The following is a 25,723-nucleotide window of genomic DNA, read 5'->3' as shown; positions in this document are numbered from 1 at the left end:
GATTGTTCAATCTTTTACATATTTTAACATAATATGTAGATTATTGTCCTTCTATAGAAAGCTTCTATACATACAGTATGTATGTGTCAAGTATGCAGAGAAACTATAAAATCTACATTTTTTATAAACTTGTCATTAAAACATGCTTCCCATGGTTAGACAGGAACAATCTTGGAAAAAAACAGCAAAAGTGCAATTTAGTCTTTCTTCTAGCATAAACAGATGTCTATAGACATAGAGGTATATGTATCACACTTTGGTTTGCCCTTTTCCTTAATTTTTGAGACTTTTAAAGGTTCTTGGCTTATTTGAGACTTTTTTTGCACCTAAAATGGTCTCCTTTTACAGTTCGCCATTGTCTAGTCTCCTGCAGTTATCACCTTAGTCCAGATGTGAAAGTAGCAACTTTTTTTAAAAGTCGCAAAAAAGTAGTAGATTTTTCCGCAAATCTATGGCTGCCCCCGTCCAGGCGTAGAAATTAGATGGGGGACTTTATGCGACTTTTGTCACAAATTCACTACAGGCCACATGTATCAATAAAGAAAAAAATGTTAAGATAATTGTGACCAGCAGGAAAGCCAGAAGCATCTCAAAAAGCAAAAAAAGTCAGACATGTGCCCCATACTCTATTATACAGTCAATTTACAGAGCTCCAGTAACTTAAAGAAAGCTAGATATAGTAATAAATCATAGCTTTTAATTGGGAGGCAGGAAAACTCTGTTATGCAGCACTTCTATCAATTTTATCTCATAATTTATTACTTGTTCTGTTTCACATGGCCAATTCTACCATAATATTCATGAAGCAAGATAATGATCTCTTCTGATAATTTACCTTCTTCCTGTAGCTGGAAAGTGATATTGAGTTCACATTGTACTTTAGCTCGTAGAAGAATATAGATCTGTTCCTCAGCTGTAATTGTGTCACCAGAATAAACCTAAAATCACAAAAAAAGACCTTTTTACATTTTTTTTTTCTGTATATGAATTAACTTAATTCTAAAGAAATGGAGTATACAGCTTTAGAAAGTGGGTGGTATACAGTGATAAAACAGTTCTGATTAGTTTATATATAATATGAAATTCTCCTACAGTTCTTCTTAGGGGATTTCCAATGCAGTGCTTAAGGTTGATGATCTAAAGACATAGTAGAAGCTTATTATTCATTTATTGAAACAAATTAATTTGACTGTCGACTTACAGTATTGTATTGGGAACACAACCTGCTCTAATTGTAGAGATTCCATTAATCATTGTATTTAGAACAATGTACACTATGTCATATGAAATCTCAATTAGCATTAGAAACTCCATGTCCTCCTCTAAAGCAATGCACAGGCTCCATTGGAGCAAAAAATTTCTTAAAATGAAAAGCAATGAAGCAAACTATGATTTACCATAAATTCCATATGCATCTATGAAAAAAACAATAGTGTATTTATGTTTGAAATCATTCCGAATAATTGTGTTATATAACTAATCTGTAGGTAAGTAATAAGATCAGGGAAAGTTGTTCGACTGAACCTATAACTGATAAATTCCTATGCATTTTATTACTGTTTCAAATGTAGATGTAGATTTTTGTATCTTATTGTAGAATTTTTTGTCAGGGTACTATGTATGTTGAATTTCTTTATGGAACTGTATGCAAGAAGGAAATTTCTTGTTGCAACGAATAAAGTATTATAAAGTTTTTCATATATATATATATATATATATATATATATATATATCCAAGACTGCAACCAGAGAGCTTTCTTTTTCTCTATACTTGAGACAAGAAAAAAGGCAATTCCATAGGTAAAAACTCTTTGAATTGGGTAGACACTCATGCAGACGTTGCGGTATATACCATTTTCACAACTCCAACAACAACCTCTGATACATTTCTTACCCAGAGATCACTGTGAGGAGTAGCGGATAAAATATAGGGTAATACCTTCTGGTATAAATGAAGTTTATTTTAATCCATTCTTCTTACACAAGATAAAAACAGACCTTTCCATTAAATCAACAGGGGCGGACTGGCCATAAAACCCACCGACTAGTCTAAACCCGGTCGATAAATTAAAAATCATGTACTCACCTTTCTGACGCTCCCCTGCAGCTCCACAACATGATGCAGTCCGGCCAGCAATGATGGCTCCGCAAGCCCTGGCGTAGCTATATAAAGTGGGGTTTGGCCGGCTGTACACTGGAGGGGGGCTGGCTGGCTATATACTGGGGGGGGGGGCTGCATGGCTATACTGTTTGCGGGGGGGGGGGGTTGCTGTATACTGGGGAAACTGGCTGGCTTTATACAGGGAGTGGTTGGCTGTATACTAGGGGGGGCTGACTGGCTCTATACTGGGGGGACTGTCTGCTATATACTTGTGGTTCTGGATGGCTATACACAAGGGGCATGCTTGTTGTATAAAGGGCCAGGCTGGCTGTATACAGGGGAGTGTTGGCTGTATAATGGGGGGGGGGGCTGGCTATATACAGGAGATTAGCTGACTGTATAATATGTCATACTAGTAATAGTAATAGTAGTTATATTCCTGTACATAGGGGGCAGTATTACAGTAATTATATTCCCGTACCTAGTCGGCAGTATAATAGTAGTTAAATTCTTGTACATAGCGGACAGTATTATATTAGTTATATTGTTGTACACAGGAGTCCGTATTATAGTAGTTATATTCATGCACATAGGGGACAGTATTATAGTAGTTATATTCCTGTACATAGGGGGTAGTATTATGGTAGTTATATTCCTGTACATAGGGGGTAGTATTATGGTAGTTATATTCTTGTACATAGAGGGCAGTATTATAGTAGTTATATTCTCCCACATAGATAGCGCTATTTTCTTTTCCAGGGCAACTTTAAATTCCCAGTATGGTGCAGGTTCGGCGTCTCTGCCCAACCCATGGTTTCTCCAGCATTCAAAGCTTCTTCCAGGGCATGCCTCACATAGCAATTGCAAATAGCAGGTTCTTATAAAGCTAATTATCAAGCTGGTAAAAAATAATTAATTCAAAATAAAAAGATAAAAACATGAATTCATTCAAAATAACGTGGTAAAGATCATAATAGCTTATAAAGTACCTGTATATACTCGAGTATAAGCCAACCCGAGTATAAGCCAATGCCCCTAATTTTACTACCAAAAACTGGGAAAACCTATTGACTCATGTATAAGCCGAGATAAGGTTTTTCAGCACATTTTTTGTGCTGAAAAACTCGGCTTATACACGAGTGTATACGGTATTTATTTGCAGACTGATATATGAAATCCACATGTACACCTCCATCAAACAACATCAAATGTTTTTTAACCCTATAACTGACTCATAGACCTTGTCCACTTATTATGTCCCAATTCACACTGAAATACCCTTTGTTCCTCCGAAAGCAAAACCTTTACCTTTAATTATACACCTAATTCTTAAAAAAACATTTGAACTCAAAATTGATGTTTAAACCACCCAAAGGAAGTGTGCCTAAATCATAAATCCATTTGGCCTCTTTTTATACCAATGTTCCTACTATTGTTTGTATTGTTTGTTTGTTCTCTCAAATAACTATTGGTGACAACATCTTTACATTTCTGGTCCTTTTAAAGACAATATTAAAGGGGTATTACCATCTGGGCATTTACATTTAATTGAATTCATTTGCCATATGTAAACATTTCTTCAATTGGATGTTATTAAAAAAAATGTTCCTGTGTGAAGATGATAATTCATAAATGTAGTCATTCTGTCCCTTAGAAACAAGATGGCTTTCTCGGATACGACCACCTCACATTTTGGCAGCAGTGGCCAGTCATGCGCTATTGAGCCCTGCCTGACCACCTGGATTCAGCAATCATTACCATAGGATGGATGTGCGACATGCAGTAACTCCCGGACATTTCTTTGTGCAATCCCTACAGCAGAGGTGGCCGTATCCGAGGAAGCCATCTCATTTCTAAAGGACAACATGGCAACATTTATGAGAAATTATCTTCACACAGGAACATTTTTTTTAATAACATCCAATTGAAGAAATGTTTACATATGGCAAATGAATTCAATTAAATGTAAATGCCCAAATGGGAATACCACTTTAAGTTTGTCAGGGAGTAATTTTCCCAGTATAGGATCATGTACAAAACAAAAGTAGCATTAATTTAGCCCTTTCCTCTGCTTCCTTTTTCCCTTTCTTTCATTTTTTTTCTATTAGTATATATTTTCAGGATACTTTTATTATTTAAATCTATTCTAGTTCCAAATAATCCTAGTTTTTATGCATCTATCCTCTTTGAAAAGTTCTAGATCTAAAAAGCATAAACTTTGTTCCCCTGCTGCATGAGTAAATTTTAAATTTCAGCTATTATTAATATACTCCATGAATCTGATTCAATATTTTTAATACCCTTCCATAGAACTATACAGTCATCAATGTATCTTTTGTTTAAAATAAATTTGTCTCTAAATTAATTATCTTCACTATTGATAAAATTACATTCCCAATTATTCATGTATAAATTGGCAAAGCTTGATGGAAATTTTGCACCCATAGCTATCCCTGAAGTTTGGATGTAGTAATTCCCATAAAAACAATAAATAGTTCCTTTGGAGGTGAACAATTGCAATCTATTAAGAATAGTGCTTGATTTTATGCTTGATTGTCATACGATTTTAAACATTCCATCACATCTACATAACGCATCTTCAATATTTTCTAGGGACATGATTTGGATAATGTGCTGTAGATCCTTCAAATAAGACTTCATTTTCTTTACCTAGTTTTGCAAAAAAGCATCGACATATATATTTTCTTCTTTATTTATTCATTTTCGAATGGTTACATACAGGGGAGTAGCAAATTTTTACAATTTTTCAACGTAGATGTACAATTACATTATGATAGTGAGGATTATTACCACTTTGATCGAACACTGTTAGTCTTTGTTATGGTGTTGATGTAGGAAGGGTGGTAGAAGATGAGTATGGGGTATTGGGCGACTTGTTTCTTTGCTGCTTCCAAATGGTTTCTTTCTGGGTCGGGAGTGAGGAGTAGGTAGGGGTGGTGGGGGTTGAGGGGTTTGGGTAGGGAGGTTAGGGTTATGGTAAGTAGGGGGAGAGGGGATGGGCTTCAAGATATGCTTCTATATTCTACTTTTTGAGCATAAGAAAAAAGTAATGATCTCATAAACAATAACGAAAAAACAATAAACAATAATCAACATAGCACTGGTTAGGAACGATATCTCTGTTTTTTCATTTTATCTCTCTGTCTGGGTTGGGTTTCTCGTGTGGATTAAAGTACTTTGGGGTTTCTATATTTTGATCAGGTGAGGGTCTGTCCTTTGTGCTTTTGTTCCAGTTGTTAGTAAGGTCACTTATAGACCTAATGTTAGCTTGACCCTTGCCTCTGAATTTTGACCAAGGTTCCCACATCTTGGAGAATTTGTTATGAGTTCTGGATTCCCTGTGTGCTAGCTCTTCCAGTCTGAAGAGACTATCCACTCTAGTCAGCCATTCAGTTATTCTAGGCGGGTCAGCTTGGGGTGGTATTGTCAGTTTAGCGGCCTGAACCAATAGAGTTGCTAGGTGCTAGGTAATTTTATTAATAGTTGCCTTTACTTCTGTACAATACAGCTGCAGTAAAGGGCAAGACCAGTATATATGTGCTAATGTGGCTTTAGGGGATTTGCATCTCCAGCATATGTCAGTGTATGTTAACCTTTTTTCCTTTAGTACAACTGGGGTGTTATACTATCTGGTCATAGAAAAAAGAAAAGAGTTCTTCTGTATCTTCACACACCTGGAAAAACCATGCGAGTTGTTGTGTATCAATTAGAGATGAGCGAGCACTAAAATGCTCAGGTACTCGTTATTCGAGACAAACTTTTCCCGATGCTCGAATAACGAGCCCCATTGAAGTCAATGGGAGACTCGAGCATTTTTCAAGGGGACCAAGGATCTGCACAGGGAAGCTTGGCCAAGCACCTGGGAACCTCAGAAAAGCATGGAAACACCACGGAAATGGACAGGAAACAGCAGGGGCAGCATGCATGGATGCCTCTGAGGCTGCTTAATCGCACCATTATGCCAAAACTATGGGCAACAGCATGGCGATGACAGAGTGACCGAATGAGGCTAGATAGCATCTAAAACATCCAATAATTGACCCTGACACTATAGGGGACTATGCAGAGGCAGCGGCAGCAGCGGCAGGCTAGAGAGTGTCTTGGCAACATACCCCAAATGGACTCAGGCTTAAAACCAATGGGTGGCAGAGAGGAACCAAAGGAGGTGAGCAAGAAGCGCTCAAATAATATCGGTAAATGATAAAAGTTTGCCAGAATATTTTGTGGATTACACAGCAGGGTGGCGACAAAGTTAACAAGTTTGATGAGGAAGCCATGAAAACAACCCCAAATTCTGCCTGACACAGCTCGTTTGATAAGGGGACCATGTATGGAGGCAGTGAACTAGTAGTAGATTAAAGGTGCTGCAGTTAAAACTATGTTAGTTGGATCTTGGGATGGAGCTGGCGCTCCGCTGCCAGGCGAGCTTTCGCCAATCCAAGCCCCTGTCTCTAGGCTACTCCCCAAGCAGCACTTCTAAGAACCTTTTGTATAAGATCAAGTGTAGTAGCGTTCTTATAAGTTTAGGATATGGCGGGTGAGGGGAATGTAAACAGATGCGCAAGAAGCGCTGAAATAATATTGGTAAATGATAAAAGTTTGCCAGTATATTTTGTGGATTACACAGCAGGGTGGCGACAAAGTTAACATGGAAGCCATGAAAACAATCCAAAATTCTGCCTGACACAGCTCGTTTGATAAGGGGACCATGTATGGAGGCAGCTATATGGACTACTTTTGGAGGCAGCTATGGCGATGACGTGTGGAGGTAGCAATGGAGACAACGTGTGAAGGCAGCTAAAAAGACGACATGTGGAGGCTGCTTTGGAGACAATTTAATTTGGATAGTGCCTGTATGTGGCAGTCCAAAAAAGTTTTCAAACCAGAGGAGCAGGTAGCTGGTCCTCCAGAAAAATTACATAGATTGAGTGCCTGTATGTGTCAGTCCAAAAAAGTTTTCAAACCAGAGGAGCAGGTAGCTGGTCCTCCAAAAAGATTAAATAAATTGAGTGCCTGTATGTGGCAGTCCAAAAAAGTTTTCAAACCAGAGGAGCAGGTAGCTGGTCCTCCAGAAAAATTACATAGATTGAGTGCCTGTATGTGGCACTTCCAAAAATTGTTTAAAACAGAGGACAGGGTAGTTGGCCCTCCAGAAAAATTAAATACATAGAGTACTATAGCCAGAGCCAGTTGGCCCTGGCAAAAAAATAGCCAGTTTCCTCTGCTTTAGTGCACAAAGAGGAGGAGAAGGAGGACAATGAGGAGGAGGAGTGCATACATTATTCAGGTTCAGCTTCTTTCACCTGGTGGAGAATGGAAATGCGGAGAAATCCAGGCTTTATTCATCTTGATAAGCGTCAGCCTGTCAGCGCTGTCAGTCGACAGGCGTGTACGCTTATCGGTGATGATGCCACCAGCTGCACTGAAAACCCGCTCGGACAACACGCTAGCGGCAGGGCAGGCAAGAACCTCCAAGGCGTACAGCGCCAGTTCGTGCCACATGTCCAGCTTTGAAACCCAGTAGTTGTAGGGAGCTGTGTGATCATTTAGGACGATGGTATGGTCAGCTACGTACTCCCTCACCATCTTTCTGTAAAGATCAGCCCTACTCTGCCGAGACTGGGGACAGGTGACAGTGTCTTGCTGGGGTGACATAAAACTGGCAAAGGCCTTGTAAAGCGTACCCCTGCCAGTGCTGGACAAGCTGCCTGGTCGCCTACTCTCCCTCGCTACTTGTCCCGCAGAAGTACGCCCTCTGCCGCTAGCGCTGTCAGAAGGGAAATACTGTTTCAGCTTGTGCACCAGGGCCTGCTGGTATTCATGCATTCTCACACTCCTTTCCTCTCCAGGGATGAGTGGAAAGATTTTGCTTGTACTGTGGGTCCAGGAGAGTGAATAGCCAGTAATCGGTGCTGGAATAAATTCTTTGAACGCGAGGGTCACGGGATAAGCAGCTTAGCATGAAATCTGCCATATGCGCCAGAGTCCCAACGCGCAATAATTCACTCCCCTCACTGGCCTGACTGTCCATTTCCTCTTCCTCCAACTCCTCCAACTCCTCTTCTTCTGCCCATACACGCTGAACAGTGGAGGACTGAACAATGGTCCCCTCTTCTGTCTCGCCAACATTCTCCTCCTCTTCCTCCTCATCCTCCTCCACCTCCACCTCCTCCGATATGCGCTGAGAAACAGACCTAAGGGTGCTTTGGCTATCAACAAGGGAATCTTCTTCCCCCGTCTCTTGTGACGAGCGCAAAGCTTCCGACTTCATGCTGACCAGAGAGTTTTTCAACAGGCCAAGCAGCGGGATGGTGAGGCGGATGATGGTGGCATCACCACTGACCATCTGTGTTGACTCCTCAAAGTTACTCAGCACCTGACAGATATCAGACATCCACGTCCAGTCCTCATTGTAGACTTGAGGAAGCTGACTGACCTGACTACCAATTCTGGTGGAAGTTGACATCTCGCAGTCTACAATCGCTCTGCGCTGCTGGTAAACTCTGGATAACATGGTTAGTGTTGAATTCCACCTCGTGGGCACGTCGCACAACAGTCGGTGAGCGGGCAGTTGGAGGCGGCACTGCGCTGCCCTGAGAGTGGCAGCATCTGTGCTGGACTTTCTGAAATGCGCACAGATGCGGCGCACCTTCGTGAGCAAATCAGACAGATTGGGTGGGGTATGTCTTGAGGAAACGCTGAACTATGAGATTTAACACATGGGCTAGGCATGGCACATGTGTCAGTCTGCCGAGTTGCAGAGCTGCCACCAGGTTACGGCCGTTGTCACACACAACCATGCCTGGCTTCAGGTTCAGCGTTGCCAGCCACAGATCAGTCTGCGCTGTGATGCCCTGTAATAACTCTTGGGCAGTGTGCCTTTTATCGCCTAGGCTCAGCAGTTTGAGCACCGCCTGCTGTCGCTTAGCGACGGCACTGCTGCTGTGCCTAGAGCTACCGACTGATGGCGCCATGCCCACGGATGGTAATTCAGAGGAGGAGGTGGAGGAGAGATGGGAGGAGGAGGAGGCATAGTAGGCCTTTGAGACCTGGACCGAGGTAGGCCCCGCAATCCTCGGCGTCGGCAGTATATGACCAGCCCCAGGGTCAGACTCGGTCCCAGCCTCCACCAAGTTAACCCAATGTGACGTCAGCAATATATAGTGGCCCTGCCCGGCAGCACTCGTCCACGTGTCCGTGGTCAGGTGGACCTTGTCAGAAACGGCGTTGGTCAGGGCACGGAGGATGTTCTCTGACACGTGCTTGTGCAGGACTGGGACGGCACATCGGGAAAAGTAGTGGCGGCTGGGGACCGAATACCGAGGGGCGGCCGCCGCCATGAGGTTTCGAAAGGCCTCGGTCTCTACCAGCCTATAGGGCAGCATCTCCAGGCTAAGCAACTTGGAGATGTGGATGTTGAGGGCTTGGGCGTGTGGGTGGGTTGCGCTATACCTCCTTTTGCGCTCCAGCGTCTGGGGTATGGAGAGCTGAACGCTGGTGGATGCTGTGGAGGATCGTGGAGGCGAAGATGGGGTTTGCGCACGGGAGGTGTTTGGGCCGGGGTCCTGGGCAGGGGGCTGACTAGCAGATGACACAGGGGAAGGAGCAGTGGTGGGCCCGGCCAGAGGTGAACGGGCTTGGTGCCATTGAGTGGGGTGTTTAGCATTCAGATGCCTGCGCATACTGGTGGTAGTTAAGCTAGTAGTGGTGGAACCCCTGCTGATCCTGGTTTGGCAAAGGTTGCACACCACAGTCCGTCGGTCATCCGGTGTTTCTTTAAAGAACCTCCAGACTTCTGAAAATCTAGCCCTCGCCACGGGAGCTTGACTACGGGCAACATTTGGCGCTGATGCACCAGCTCTGGCCCTGCCTCTCCGTCTGGCCCAATCACTGCCTCTTCCAACCTGTTCTGCTATAGGACTCGCCTCCGTCTCAGAAGCACTGTGTTCACCCAGCCTATCAACCCAGCTTGGGTCTGTCACCTTATCATCCTCCGATCCCTCAGTCTGCTCCCCCCTCGGACTTCCTGCCCTGACAACAACTTCAACACTGTCTGACAACCGTGTCTCCTCATTGTCCGACACCTCTTTACACACTTCTTCCACTACGTCAATAATGTCATCATCACCCACAGACTGCGACTGGTGGAAAACCTGGGCATCGGAAAATAGCTCAGCAGCAGCAGGACAAGTGGTTTGTGACTGTGGGAAGGGTCCAGAAAACAGTTCCTCAGAGTATGCCGGTTCAAATGCCAAATTTTGGTGGGAGGGGGCAGACTGGGGGGAAGGAGGCTGAGGTGGAGGAGCTGGAGGAGTGCCGATTTCGGTGATATGGGTGGACTGCGTGGAAGACTGACTGGTGGACAAATGGCTAGAAGCATTGTCGGCAATCCACGACATCACCTCTTCGCACTGTTCTGGCCTCAACAGTGCTCTACCACGAGTCCCAGTAACTTGAGACATGATGAACCTAGGGGGTGTACCTCTGCGGCGTTCCCCTGCTCCCCCATCAGCAGGTGGTGTCTCACCCCGCCCAGGACCACGGCCTCTGACCCCTGCAGTAGTTGGACGCCCACATCCACGCCCTCGTCCTCTACCCCTAGCCCTCGGGTTAAACATTTTCCAAATTAAAGTGTAAACTTGAAAAAAAAAAAATTTTGTGTTTATTTTTTTTTAGTTTTTTATTTTTTTTAACAAAACGATGCTATCCTATTGCTATGGCTAGTTTCTAACCTACACTGACAGCACACAACTGGATTTTGTGCTTTGCAAGATGAGTTTGAGCTATAAAATGAAATAAAGGTAAAAAAAAAAAAAAAAAATCAGCAGACTCTGCCTAATTCTACTCAAACCCCTAATAAATTGTCCCACTTTGGTGTTTGAGGTGGATATGCGTGTCACTAAGAGCTAAACACAACGGTAGCAAGTCCCCCTGCAAATTCCTCAGAATATGGTACTAGCTGCACTACTAGTGCCAGCAAGCCCAGCCACAAGCAAATAAAAAAAAAAAAAAGTATAACGTTATTGTAGCCCTAAGAAGGGCTGTTGGGTTCTTGTAGAATCACTCCTGCCTAACACTATTCTAATAGAACACCCTAACGCTTTCCCTGACCAGCAGCAGCTCTCTCCCTAGCGGCATCCAGACACAGAATGATCCGAGCAGCGCAGGCAGGGGCTAGTCTATTCCAGGGTCACCTGATCTGGCCAGCCAACCACTGCTATCGACGTGTAAGGGTACCACGTCATGCTGGGTGGAGTGCAGAGTCTCTTGGCTTGTGATTGGCTCTGTTTCTGGCCGCCAAAAAGCAAAACGGCGGGAGATGCCATTTTCTCGAGCGGGCAAAGTATTCGTCCGAGCAACGAGCAGTTTCGAGTACGCTAATGCTCGAACGAGCATCAAGCTCGGACGAGTATGTTCGCTCATCTCTAGTATCAATCTAACTTGTTTGTCTGTTATTCTCATCCCTAGATCCTTTTCCCATTGGCCTATGTAAGAGGGTTTGATTTCTTTCCCTTTTGACACTAGTGTATTGTAAAGGATCGAAATTATTTTGGTTTGTGTGCCACACTGTAGCAGCCAGTTCTCTAACAAAGTGGGATCTTTTAACAGTGTGTGTCTTTTATGTAGTTCTTTTTTTAGTGAATTTAATTTCAGCCTCGTGTAGAAAGTTGTGTAACATCCCAGTTTGTTTGTTTGTTTTTATTAGGTCCTCTGCTTTAGATTTGAAAAAAGTGTGTAATGGAATCTTAGCAAACTGGTCCCATAATTTAGAAGTAGGTTTAGCTGTGGGTTTGTGGTGGTACGGTAGCAGATTACATGGTAGTAGGGAGGGTGTAAGCCTACCATGTGCTCGCTCACCCATTTAATTACTTTAATAGTTCCTTTAGTTAATAGGTTCGTACACTGGCTTGGGGTATTGATATTCCGTAGTTGAGCCATGGTTGCACTGTTAAGTGATGCTATCTCAATTTCTGTGCCTAGTGTTGAGTATGCCTGGTTGAGGAGCTGTATCCACCTTTTTAGCTGAATTGCTCTATAGTAAGATATAGTATCTGGTAACCCAAAACCTCCAAAACGCTTTTTCTTTAATAGCCTGTAGTATTTAATCCTTGATTTCTTTTTTTCTCCATAAGAAAAAAATAAAAAGTGTTTTCAATGAATTGAAAAAAGAGGTAGGCAAGTCAATGGGTACCATCTGTAGCGTGTATAAGAGAATTGGCATGATAAAAGATTTTAGGAGGTTTTTTCAGCCCATCCAGGAGACATATGGTATATCAAGTGATTGCAATTGTGTGCTAATCTGTTGTAGGAGTTTAGGGTGGTTTGCCTGAAATAATCCCTTCCCTGACTTAGTTATTTGTATTCCTAAATAGGTGAGCTAGTTTTCCTTCCATTGAAATTGTGTCGTCTTTTTAAGGGCCTGCACTACCGATAGGGGAGCTGATATATTCATTGCCTCTGATTTTGTATAGTTTATTTTGGAATTGGAGACCTTGCCAAAGTCCCCGAACACTTTTATTACATGTTTAAAGGAAACCAGAGTGTCCGTTAACATGAGCAAAAGATCATCTGTGAATGCTGCATTGAGGTGAGTATTGCCTCTTATTTCAAGTCCTTCAATGTTTGGATGTTGTCTGAGGGCCTGTAGCAATGTCTTCAAGACCAAAATGAACAATGTGGGGGATAGTGGGCAGCCTTGGTGCGTGCTTATTCTAAAAGTGTTTGACATGGTTCCATTTAATCGAATTCTTGCACTCGGGGTGCTGTATAGGGTCATGCTGCTTTTGTGAATTTATGTGGAAAACCAAACTTATCAAGGGTGTGTGTCGTATAGCTGCAACTAACTCTGTCAAACGCCTTTTCGCAATCAGTACCGAGAAGGGCTAGGGGAGTTTTTGTTTAAGGGCATAGTGGATGGCGTTTATAACCCCAACTGAGTTGTGGTTCCCCTCTCTTCCCGGCACGAATCCTGTTTGTTCTTTTTGTATTAGACCTGGAAGTAATTTACTCATTCTAGTTGCCATCATTTTGGCTCAAATTTTCAAATCTACTTTGAGTAAAGATATGGGTCTGTAACTACCACACAATTATAAACAAGAAAATAGCAAAGAAAAATAATCAGCTCACCTGGAAGCAGTGGAACATGCGGTAACAGCGTGCAGATCCGCGAGCACGGAGACTATGGCTCTGAAGTCGTATGAAAACGTGAGAAGAAAAGGGAAAAATTCCAGCTTCAAACGGAACCCACGTGGGTGTTAAAAAATACAATTTATTTGAAAACTTCTTAAAATATGAAATCAGCATACAAAACCGCTCAATTGAGGTATGCACAGGGTAGTGGGGAGACCAACAATCGCCTACGCGTTTCAGAGAAACATCTCCTTAATCATGGCTAGTATGGAAATGCACTCGGGAAGATTATATTCACGTTATCCATGGTCACGTGATAGAAACCCCTATGATGTCACATATCACGTGCGGATTTCCATTTGATTGACAACCCTTTTAAATCCAAACGATACATAAAAGCATATTGCAATATAATTAAAAACAAACAATCAAGGCAACCACTATATATACAATAGGGAACAGATTTCATGATATGATATAATTTGAGAAAGTACACTAATATTGATAGATTACGTCTTGCCTCTTATTCAGACCTCCGGGGACTCGTGTCTGCAATGTAAAAATCCAGAAGGTTTCTCTATTGAAAAGTTTCCTTCTGTGATTGCCACCCCTAAAAGGACGTGTAACCTTCTCTATGGCAGTAACGGATAACCCTGTACAGTCACCCTTGTGTATGTTTTGGAAATGCCGGGATACCATTGAAACATTGACAGAATCTTTCTTCCCTGCATCAGAAATGTGGGGACGTATTCTGGTTTTAAGTGAACATGTTGTGCAGCCAACGTATTGGAGATCGCAAATGGTGCAGGTAATAAGATAAACGACAAAAGTCGTATTACAATTAATATATTTGTGTATTCTGTACTCTTGTTGTGTGTACGCTGATTTAAAATATTCCTTTGGTGCAGAGTAGTTACAGCAAATACATTTTCTATGGCCACATTTGAAAAAGCCTGTAGTCCTTAGCCACCCATCCTGAGAACCATGTTTAGATAGGAAGAGACTAGGGGATAAACGCATGCCAAGAGTTGGAGCCCTTCTGGCCACACAATTGATTTTTTTGGGAATTAAAAATCCCAAATCATCCTCCATATGAAGTATCGGAAGATGCTTGTTAATTATTTGTGTGATTTCACGTAATTGTAGGCTATATGTAGTAGAAAATGTGATTTGTGACCTACAATCCTTGTCGAGTTGTGTTTTATTTCTACTTCTCTCGTTTTTCTCTTCCAAAAGCTTTTCCCTAGGGATGTCTTTCACTATTTTATGTGCCCTTTTCAACGTCCAATTGGGGTAATCCCTTTGTATCAAATCCTCTGTCTTTTTTTCAATTTTATTATTTAAGATATTGATGTCAGTACAGTTCCGTTTTGTGCGAATCATTTCGCCCACCGGAATATTTTTAATGACATGCTTGGGGTGACACGATTTCGCATTTAAGGTGGAATTAAGAGCTACGGATTTAGTGTAGGGTTGGATTTTAACATGTTCTCCACTAATCAGAGTGATATCTAGATAGTGTATTTGTTCCCTAGACAATTCAAAAGTGAACTTGAGGTTCATATCATTATTGTTGATATACTTAGAGAAATCTCCAGCCTCAGATTCCGTTCCCCCCCACACCAGGAGGAGGTCATCAATATAACGACCATACCACCTGATGTGGGAGGAAAAGGGGTTATGAGAGGTAAAGAGAAATTGTTCCTCCCAAATAGCCATGTAAATATTGGCCAGCGATGGGGAGCATTTGCCCCCCATCGCTGCCCCGCACCTCTGAATATAGAATTCCCCATCAAAAGAGAAGTAGTTGTTTTGTAACAAGAATTGTACTGCAAGAACGAGAAACTCTTTGGTTGCATCTGAATAGGTGCTGAATCTGTGGCGAAAGGATGTAAGATTAGCTATAGCGGTTTGATGGTCAAGGGAGGGATACAACCCTACTACATCACATGTAAGCCAAGAATAATGGGACTCCCACTTATAGCCATCCAATAAGCCCACAATATGTTTCGTATCTCTAATATAACCTGGCAGAGATATGACCAAGGGTTGTAATAGATGATCTATCCACTCCCCAAGTTTCTCACCAAGGGAGCCAATACCGGCCACAATTGGTCTGAGGGGTGGAGGGAACACCCCCTTGTGTATCTTTGGGAGCGAATGAAATATAGGGACCACAGGAAATTCGACAAATATATAGTCCACAATTTTTTGCGTGATGGCACCCATTGCTAATCCGTCTAAAAGTAATCTCTTTAAATTCGACTGTATGTCCTTGGTTGGATTGGACTTTAATTTTCTATAGGTGGCTGTATCAGAAAGTATTTCTTCATTCAGTTTTTTGTACAAACCAGCGTTCATTAAGGTGATAGCTCTGCCTTTATCGGCTTGACGAACAAGTAGATCTGCATTGTCCTTCAATTCTGATATAGCTTTTCTCTGGCCATGGTTTAGATTGTCCGGCATTCTGTTAAGTTTACAGGAATTATGTAATTTTATTAAGTCCTTTTCGACTTTTTCCTGAAACCTGTCCAATGCTGCTGGTCATGACTGGACCGGATAAAAAGAAGGATTTCGTATGCTGAATGTATTGTTAGGATTGTATTGTGTCTCCGGTATTGTCTCACTATTGAGTTGGCGAAGTGTAAGTAAATGACATTGATCTTCAAATGAATTCATGTCCTTATTTAAGGAAGGTATGGGAGCAATGTAGAGTGGCTCCAGTTCCTCAGTAACACTTTCTAGGCTTTTATTGATATCATGAAAATGTTTTCGTACTGTAATATTTCTTGCCAGTTTATTTAGATCCAAAAGAGTATGGAATATGTAAAAATTGGTATTAGGTGAAAAGTTGAGACCTTTAGACAGAACTTCTTCTTGTTCCTTTGTAATGATATAACTGGACAAATTGATAATTGGGGACACTTTTATTTTTGCTGTCTGAGAGGATACCGATTTTGTATTATGCTTGCGTCCGCTCCTTCGTCGTTTTTTGCCTTCTTTTGTTTTTTATTGTTGGATTTCTTATTTCCATTATCTCGATTTCTATAATTTGAGGCAACAGAACAATCGTCAGATGTATATCTCGGAGATGAGGCGCGATATCCAGTCTATGACTCCGAAAATTGGCAGCCTGGAAGCCGAGCAAGCAGAGACGAAACGCCAAATCTCACACACGCAACAAGCCCTGCGTACTCAGTCCTCCGTGATACAAAATATGGCCAGACATCTGGAAGACTTGGATAATAGGGGCAGACGCAACAATATCCGGATGAGGGGCATCCCCGAAGTGGAGGGTAAGGAAGATGTCCGTTCTACTCTTCAAGCCTTGTTTTCTGTATTGCTGGATGAGCCGGCGACACAAGTTAAGCTTGACAGGGCGCACCGAGCACTGAGGCCTAAATCGATGGGGACGAACCCGAGAGATATCATTTGCTGTGTTCATGACTTCGAGCTAAAAGAGCGGATTATGTCTCTGGCAAGGAAAAAGACTTCACCTTTAACAGCGCAGAGGTGCAGCTTTACCAGGACTTGTCAGGAATTACGCTTCAGAAGAGGAGGATGATGCGACCTTTGCTGAATGTGCTGCGTGAACACGGAATTTCCTACCGTTGGAACTTTCCATTTGCTCTGTTAGCTAATAAAGATGAAGTCACGGCCACTCTATCTGCGAGCGTGGACCTGTGAGAATTCTGCAAGGTCTGGGATATCCCGATTCCGGAGATGGATGACTGGGACCTTCTCCCTCTACCGATATATCAGAGGCGAGAGGGAAGCCAGCCCCAGCAGAAGCGACGAAAACCGAGGAATAGAACCCTCTCCAGGGACTCGTGTGATTGAGGGCGGCTGACCGCCCTGCTACATATCCTTTGAAGTTAATTTCTTTAGCTATGTTGGTCCGGGGGGGAGGGGGGCTTTATTTTATCTGGGTGTACCTCCGGGGTACTTCCTCTCTAAGTTTGTTACCTACATACGTGCACTAAGGCGCTGGGGTGCTTCTCCCAGTGTGATATCTTATTGTATTCTGTTGTTTAATCCTTTTCTTGAGCTGTTATCGACTTGTATATTACAAGGTTTACAGCCTTTTAGAGGCTTCCATTGCCACGACACCCTCGGTAAGTAGGTCTTGCTCAGACCTTTTCCTCCTAACCCTTAGGTGGTGAAGGATTCTGGACCAGCCGACAGTGCTCCCCGAGTCTAGGGGTAGATCGGCTGATTAGGCCTACACTGGAGACAGGAGGTGTCTCCTCTCTCTAGTTATAGATTGATTGTTCTATTTTCTTCCGTCCTTTTTCCCTCCCTCTACCCCTTTTTTTCTTTTTTCTTGGATTTGTTCTATTTTATCTGTCCCCCCTTTCCTGTTGTTTCGGATCATGTGTTTGTCTTCCTAGGTATTTCTTGTGTCTGTGTTTGTGTAGTTTTTGTCTCCATGTTGTTCTAGGGTGCTGTGCACACGGGACTCCATTCACTGCACTTAAAGGAGGTGTGGCAGTAGCAGTGTATAGACCTCGCCCATCAGAAACTGGTCTAAGGTAAAACCCGCTTAGGGTATATCAGCCGCACCATACTCACGCCCTAAATGTATAGCTCATCATGGTTCAGTTTTTGACTTTGAATGTGAAGGGGCTCAATTCAGCCCGTAAGCGCCGCCTAGTGCTCAATGAGCTGAAAAGGTCTAGAGCTGATGTAGTTTTCCTGCAGGAGACGCACTTGGACACCACAGGGAACCTAAACTTCGCAAGGCACCTATATCCCGTCTCCTATATGGCCTCCACAGAAAATAAGAAATCGGGAGTAGCGATCTTATTCTCTACTTCCTGTCCCATTGTCCCGGAATCGGTGACCTCGGATCCCAATGGACGATATATTATCATTCAGGGTAAAATGTTTGGGTCGCCAATTCTCCTATGCAATTTGTATGCCCCCAATAAGTCTCAGGTTCAGTTCATCAGCAAAGTCCTGAACAAATTAGCCAAACTTCCACCTGCGCCATTACTGTTAGGGGGTGACTTCAATATAATTTCCTCAGAAACTATGGACCGCTTAGCAATCAACCCAACACCTCCAGCAAGATCCCAAAACAGCATTTCGACAGCTTTTCGTAGGGTTATCGCTTTGTACGATTTGCTTTGTACGATTTATGGAGGGTGGGGAATCCGGGCGACCGCTCCTTCACCTTCTATTCCACTCCCCACGGCACGCACACCCGGATCGATTACTGGTTCGGGGACATACAAATATTGCGGTTGATGCAATCTGCAGAGGTGGGGGATATTTCGTGGTCAGATCATGCGCCTGTCCATCTGACACTCAAGGAGGATTTTTCCTCAGTCAGGGCTTGTCACTGGCGCTTAAATGAGTCCCTTCTTAAAAAAACCCTAATTAAAGAAGAGCTTATTTCAGCTTTGAAAGAGTACTTTCATTTCAATGAGGAATCTATACCCTCCATCCCTATGATATGGGACGCTCACAAGGCAGTCTTTAGGGGACATTATATGGAACAAGGGGCCAGACTCAAAAAAAAACAGGCTGCACCTGTAAGGGGAATTGCGAAAAGAGATAGGCAAACAAGAGGCAGCACTCCTGGCTAACCCCACTTTGAGTCGCCTACGCCGGCTGACAGAGACGAGGGAGCAGCTCCGGGAAATTCAAACCCAAGCGGTAGAAAAGCTACTTGTGTTTACTAGACAAAAGTATTATGAGCAGGCCAATAAACCACACTCCCTGTTGGCGAGACAGTTGAGGGAAAAAAGAGACCATCAGGTACCCCATGTTGTACGGGATGCGGATGGGGGCTTATTACATGACCCAAGGGCTATAGCATCCCGCTTCCACGATTTTTACACCAAATTGTACTCCCTGCCGGACACCTTACTTCGAGATAAAAATCACAGGGATGCAGCTTTGGTAGATTTCTTAGACTCCTGCTCCCTTCCAGCGTTGTCCCGGGAGGAAGTTGAGGCCCTTAACTCAGAACTAACACCGGATGAAATAGGAGAGGTAATAAAGGATATGCCTAATGGGAAGTCTCCTGGGCCGGATGGACTCACATACTTATACTATCAGACCTTCTCTGATGTGTTGTTGCCCCGAATGACGAAGCTATTTAATATCTTAAAGGTGAACCCCTGCCTGAGACCCTCACCCATTCGTATATTACCCTCATCCCCACACCGGAGAAGGATGCGACTGAGTGTGCTAATTATAGGCCAATAGCACTTTTGAACACGGATCTTAAAATTTTTATGAAATTACTGGCCAACCGTCTGATCCAGTGGATCCCCCATTTGATCCATAAAGATCAGGTGGGATTTGTCCCTGGTCTGCAGGGGGGTGACAACACCAGAAGAACGATTGATCTGATTGATTTGGTTAACAAACGGGGTGATCAAGCATTAGTTTTGAGCCTTGACGCTGAGAAGGCATTTGACCGCCTCAGTTGGCCCTTTAAGTTCCAGGTTCTAGAACAAATAGGCATACAAGGTCCCTTCATTCAGGCATTGAAAGGGCTATACACAAAACCCACAGCTCAAATTAAGCTCCCGCATGCGTCTTCCCCACCTCTGCAGATTCAAAATGGTACCCGACAGGGCTGCCCGCTATCCCCTCTTCTGTTTATACTGTGCATAGAGCCCCTTGGCCTCCATCATCAGGCAAGATCCTAACATACACGGCATTGCTCTTCGAGATAAGGAATTTAAATTGGCGCTGTTTGCGGATGACATCTTACTTACAATAACCCAACCCCTCATTTCCCTGCCCAATTTGCAAGCTCGGTTGTTACAGTACGGACGTCTATCCGGTTATAAGGTCAACACCTCCAAGACGGAGGCCCTGCCACTTAATCTACCGCAACCCCTAGTGGACAACCTTAAATTGACCTTCAAGTATAACTGGAAAACAGATGCCATCAAATACCTTGGGATACTGCTGACTCCCTCCTATGGCTCCCTTTACACGCAGAATTTCCCCGATCTCTTCTGGGAGATAAAAACCCTGCTGGATAAGTGGAACTCCCTCCCCCTGTCTCTTTTTGGCAGGATAGCTGCGGTCAAAATGACCATCTGCTCTACGGATTCGAGACTTTACCGGTGTCGATCCCGTTGAGCGTCCTGCGATCTCTGCAGGCGATGATTTTGCACTTTATTTGGGCCAAAAAGAGACATAGGATTTCCAAATCAGTCTTGCTATCCCATAAGTCCAGAGGAGGCTTGTCAGTGCCAGACATAATTAAGTATTATTGGGCGACCCACCTGAGATAAATTCCGGCTTGGTCCACCTTGTGGGCTTTCTCCAAATGGATGGAGATTGAAAAGTTGTGGCTAGCCCCTTTTCATCCCAACTCCTACCTCTGGTCTAAGAAACCGCCCCCGACACCTAGCTCCTTGCTAGGTCCCATTGCTTTCACAATCAGAGTCTGGAAAGCTTGTATAAACAAATTCCCTTTGGTGTCACAGTGTTCCCCAATGCAGTCCTTCTTACATACTCCATCCTTGCATTGCTCAGGGAGTGCGCAGGATTCCAAGCCCTGGCATGAAAAGGGTCTATTCAGATTTGCAGATATTGTGGACTACCGAGATAGGAAGGTATTACCCTTTGAGAACCTGCGAGATAAGTTCGATCTTCCGCCCTCCGCCAACTTATATTACATGCGGGTTAGGCACTTGCTACAATCCCTGGAGAGTACTGAAACGGTCTCAATACCCACGGTATTTGAGCACATCTGTAAAAACGCTACCCACACGGCTGGTCTCATTTCAGATATTTACATGGTGTTATTGCACCCAGACCCAGAAGAAGTGATCTCACATCCATACATGACCAAGTGGGAGGCCATAGTGGGGGAGGCGATACCGCAGGAGGTCTGGCGGTTGATTTGGTGTTGTGCCACGTACAAGGAGAACCAGTACAAACTAATGATGCAATGGTATCACACACCCTCCTTGCTACACAAACTGTTTCCGGACACACCCGATACTTGCTGGCGATGTGGTCTCGCCTGTGGGACCCTTCAGCACATTTTCTGGAGCGGCCCATTCATACAGCCCTTCTGGCAAGAGGTGCAGGCCCTTATTAAAGCAGTCACAGCGGTAGATGTCCCACTTTCCCCTCTATTTTACCTACTGAATGTTTCTCCCCAGCCCCAGGCCAAGACAATCACCAAGATGTGCCTACACACTCTGACAGCAGCCAGATGCCTGATTTCGCAATTCTGGAAGAGGCAGGCCCCCCCTTCCCGCCTGGACCTCCTCTCCAGAGTGAGAAGTATTCGCACTATGGAGTCCCCAACTGCCTCCCTGGATGATCGTATTCTGGCCTTTGATAAAGTGTGGGAACAGTGGGATCACTTCTGGGCGGAGGAGTTAAGTGAGAGCCCAACTGTTTGAGGAGGTTCTGTCTTGAGATTCATATGTTGTCCTCTGTCCTTGTGGGTATGACTGAGGTCCCTGTGTCTCTTATACTGGTTCTTTTTTCCTTTCTTGTATATTAGGACTTTTGCTGGAAACGTGCTAGCACATAGGTGGATAAATCTGATTACAAACCTCAGTTACGAGGCCAACAATTTCAGACACCACATAAGGTTATTGGTTGCGTATGTTCAGGTCCCAACCCTGTTTGCATTTTATAAGGTACGGTCATAGACCGGAGAATCGCTGTATAATAAATATGTTTGATGAAGGGTTAATCCCTAGTTAAATAAGCAAATTGTTGAAAACTTGTATTTTCAGATCCGACAATAATTATCTTTATTTGTATTTTTGTTTAAAAAAAAGAAAAATTCTTTTACTGCCTGTTTATTTGCTGACATGTGTCATCACATTGTATGTTCAACTTTTAATAAAAATACAATTATAATTTACATTGTTCCTCATTGTGTCTTCCACCAGGGGATTTTCCTGGGTAAAGACAGTTGAGAAGGCGACATTCAGTAGATTTTCCCTTTCCTCATCTCCTTCCAACATGACCCCTATGTTATTTCTAAGGGGACCCACACTCTCTGTATTTAGTTTCTTATCATTTATATACTTGAAAAATAATTTCAGATTATTTTTGCTCTCCCTGGCAATATTTCTTTAAGTCTCTATTTTTGCGGCCTTTATTTGCTTTTCCTGTAATGCCTCATCGCTACCTTAACGTTTTAGCACCTTAAACGCCTTATCTTTCTCGCTTATTGCTTTCCTTACAAGACTAGTTAGCCACATAGGCTTTTTCTCGTTCCTTTTATGCTTTTTCCCATAAGGTATGTGTTTCTCACAGGACTTTTTCAAAATATATGAGAAAAAGTCCCATTTGGGGGGGGGGGGGCTTTTGTCTTTGAGAACATTATCCCAGTCTATGCCTTTAACCCCTTAAGGACCAGGCCCTTTTTCGTTTTTGCGTTTTTATTTTTCACTCCCCACCTTCAAAAATCTATAACTTTTTTATTTTTCCGTGTACAGAGCTATGTGATGGCTTATTTTCTGCGTAACAAATTGCACTTCGTAGTGATGGTATTAAATATTCCATGCCGTGTACTGGGAAGCGGGAAAAAAATTCTAAATGCAGTGAAAATGATGAAAAAACACATTTGCGCCATTTCTTGTGGGCTTGGTTTTTACAGCTTACACTGTGCGCCCCAAATGACAGGTCTATTTCATTCATTAGGTCAATACGATCACGGGGATACCAAATTTGTATAGGTTTTATAATGTTTTCATACATTTACAAAAATTAAAACCTCCTGTACAGAAAAAAAATTCTTCATTTTGCCGTGTTCTTGCGCTAATAACTTTTTCATACTTCGGTGTATGGAGCTGTGAGTGGTGTCATTTTTTGCGACTTCTGATGACGTTTTCAATGCTTCTATTTTTAGGACTGTGCGACCTTTTGATCACTTTTTATAGAATTTTTTCTATTTTTCAAAATGGCAAAAAAATGCCATTTGCGACTTCGGGCGCTATTTTCCGCTACGGGGTTAAACGCAGTGAAAAACGGTTATTATATTTTGATAGATCGGGCATTTTCAGACGCGGCGATACCTAATGTGTTTATGATTTTTACGGTTTATTTATATTTATATCAGTTCTAGGGAAAGGGGGGTGATTTGAATTTTTATGTTTTTTTAATATAATTTTTTTTTTTTTACTTTTTTTAATTTTTTTTTTTCACTATTTTTCAGACTCCCTAGGGTACTTTAACCCTAGGTTGTCTGATTGATCCTACCATATACTGCCATACTACAGTATGGCAGTATATGGGGATTTTGCATACCATCTATTACAATGTGCAGATCGCACATTGTAATAGATGGCCTAAAACATGATAGCCTCGGATCATTGTGTGATCCGAGGCTGTCATGGCAACGGATCGCCGCTCCCCGGTGACGTCACGGGGAGTGACGATCGGAGCCAAGATGGCGGCGCCCACGCGCCGCCGGCTCTTTAATGCCGCCGGCAGCTTTGCCGGCGGCGATCAAAGGGTTAACACCCGCGATCGGTGCAAGCACCGATCGCGGGTGTTAGCGACGGGCATTTGCTTCATTATGAAGCAAATGCCCGGTGAGTATGAAGAGGGCTCAGCCCGTGAGCCCTCTTCATACTCCCCCATGCGCAGTAAGACGTAAGGGTACGTCTTATTGCGCTATGGGGTTAAGGTCTTCCCTTAGTTGCTGAAAATTTGCCCTCCTGAAGTTTATAGTGTTGGTTTCCCCTTTACTAAGGCTCTTAGTAAAGCGTAATACAAAATCAATGATATTATGATCACTATTCCCCAGGTTCCCCCCAACCTGTAGTTTTGATACCCTATCAGGTCTGTTGGTTAGGATAAGGTCCAGCAGTGCCCCCCCTCTTGTTGGCTCCAGGACTAGTTGCAACAAGTAATTGTCTTTTGTTGTTGACAAGAACCTGCTACCTTTGAAGGACCTGCAGGTTTCTGCCCCCCAGTCAATATCTGGGTAATTGAAGTCCCCCATGATAAGTACTTCACCATGCTTTGAAGCCGCATCCATTTCACTTCTCAGCATTTCCTCTGCTGCCTCCATTATATTTGGAGCCTTATAACAAACCCCTAGTAATATTTTATTATTCTTTTTCCCTCCCCTTATCTCCACCCATAGGGACTCCACATTTGCATTTGCGTTACTGATGTCATCTCGCAAGACAGGCTTGAGGCAAGAATTCACATATAAACAAACCCCTCCCCCTTTTTTATTTATACGATCCTTTCTAAAAAGACTATAACCATCTATAGTAACAGCCCAGTCATAGCTACTGTCCAGCCATGTCTCACTGATACCCACTATATCATATTTCCGCTCCAACATCAAGAGTTCCAGTTCCTCCATTTTGTTTGTGAGGCTTCTGGCATTTGTGTACATACACTTTATATGGTTTTCCCTGTCTGTATTCCTTTTGTTCTTATTCCCCAATCTCATTCCAGCCCCACTTCCTCCCCCATGGACTATGACTCTTCCCAGCTCTCTATGTACACTGTCTATTTGCCCTGCACAAGTGTAATTGCCCTCCCCCCAGGTCTCTAGTTTAAACACTCCTCCAACCTTCTAGCCATTTTTTCCCCTAAAACAGCGGCCCCCTCCCCATTGAGGTGCAGCCCATCCCTACTGTAGAGCCTGTAGCCGACAGAAAAGTCAGCCCAGTTCTCCATGAACCCAAAACCCTCCTTCCTACACCAACTTTTGAGCTTATTTACCTCCATGATCTCCCGCTGCCTTTCTGGTGTGGCACGTGGTACAGGTAGTTTTTCGGAGAAACTTACCTTTGAGGTCCTTGCCCTGAGCTTATGGCCTAAATCCCTGAAATCATTTTTAAGGACCTTCCACCTACCTCTTACTTTGTCATTAGTGCCAATGTGGACCATGACCGCTGGTTCCTCACCAGCCCCTCCCAGTAATCTGTCAACCCGATCCGCAACATGCCGAACCCGAGCACCCGGCAAACAACACACTGTTCGGTATGCACGGTCTTTGTGACAGATTGCCCTGTGTGTTCCCCTAATAATCGAATCTTCCACTATTATCTTTGACACATCAAATGACCTTAATCTACATAAAAAGAATAAATAACTACCCGCATGTCTGCATACCTTTTCAATGTGCTGATGCCTGTTTAACTTGTTATCTAAAACAATGCCCAGGTATTTCTAACTACCAACCTGCTCCACTTCTGTCCCTGTTATATTCACTGGTCAGGACGTTTTACACCGTTTACATGAAAAATTGATAACCAATTCTTTTGTCTTCTAAACATTGAGCACATGTCCAGATACACCACTCAGTAAATGTGTTCTCTGTCGGTCTATACTCACTATCATCCCCCTCCTTAGCCCGGACCATTTTTTCTAAAATCAGAGGTATATAGAATAAACAAAAAAGGAGCTAACACAGTACCCTGAGGGGCTCTGGTGCTACACACTACCTCATCAGACCATGAATTTCCCAACCTGCCCCTATGAGGCCTGGAGTTCAGATATATC

General features: G+C 43.3%; 1 protein-coding gene across 2 annotated transcripts in view; it reads right to left on the bottom strand.

The window, feature by feature from the left end:
- Positions 1–25,723, bottom strand: part of PTH2R (parathyroid hormone 2 receptor) — a 308,425-nt gene that overhangs the window by 198,546 nt on the left and 84,156 nt on the right. For both annotated transcript variants that reach the window (XM_072120997.1, XM_072120998.1), the window contains exon 2: positions 836–938. In XM_072120997.1, coding sequence (XP_071977098.1) covers positions 836–938 — 103 coding nt within the window. The remainder of the gene's footprint in view (positions 1–835; positions 939–25,723) is intronic.

This window comes from Engystomops pustulosus, chromosome 8 (assembly GCF_040894005.1).
Source record: "Engystomops pustulosus chromosome 8, aEngPut4.maternal, whole genome shotgun sequence".
Taxonomy (NCBI): Eukaryota; Metazoa; Chordata; class Amphibia; order Anura; family Leptodactylidae; genus Engystomops; species Engystomops pustulosus.
Note: the sequence above shows the minus strand (reverse complement) of the source record. Positions and strands in the feature narration are given on the sequence as shown.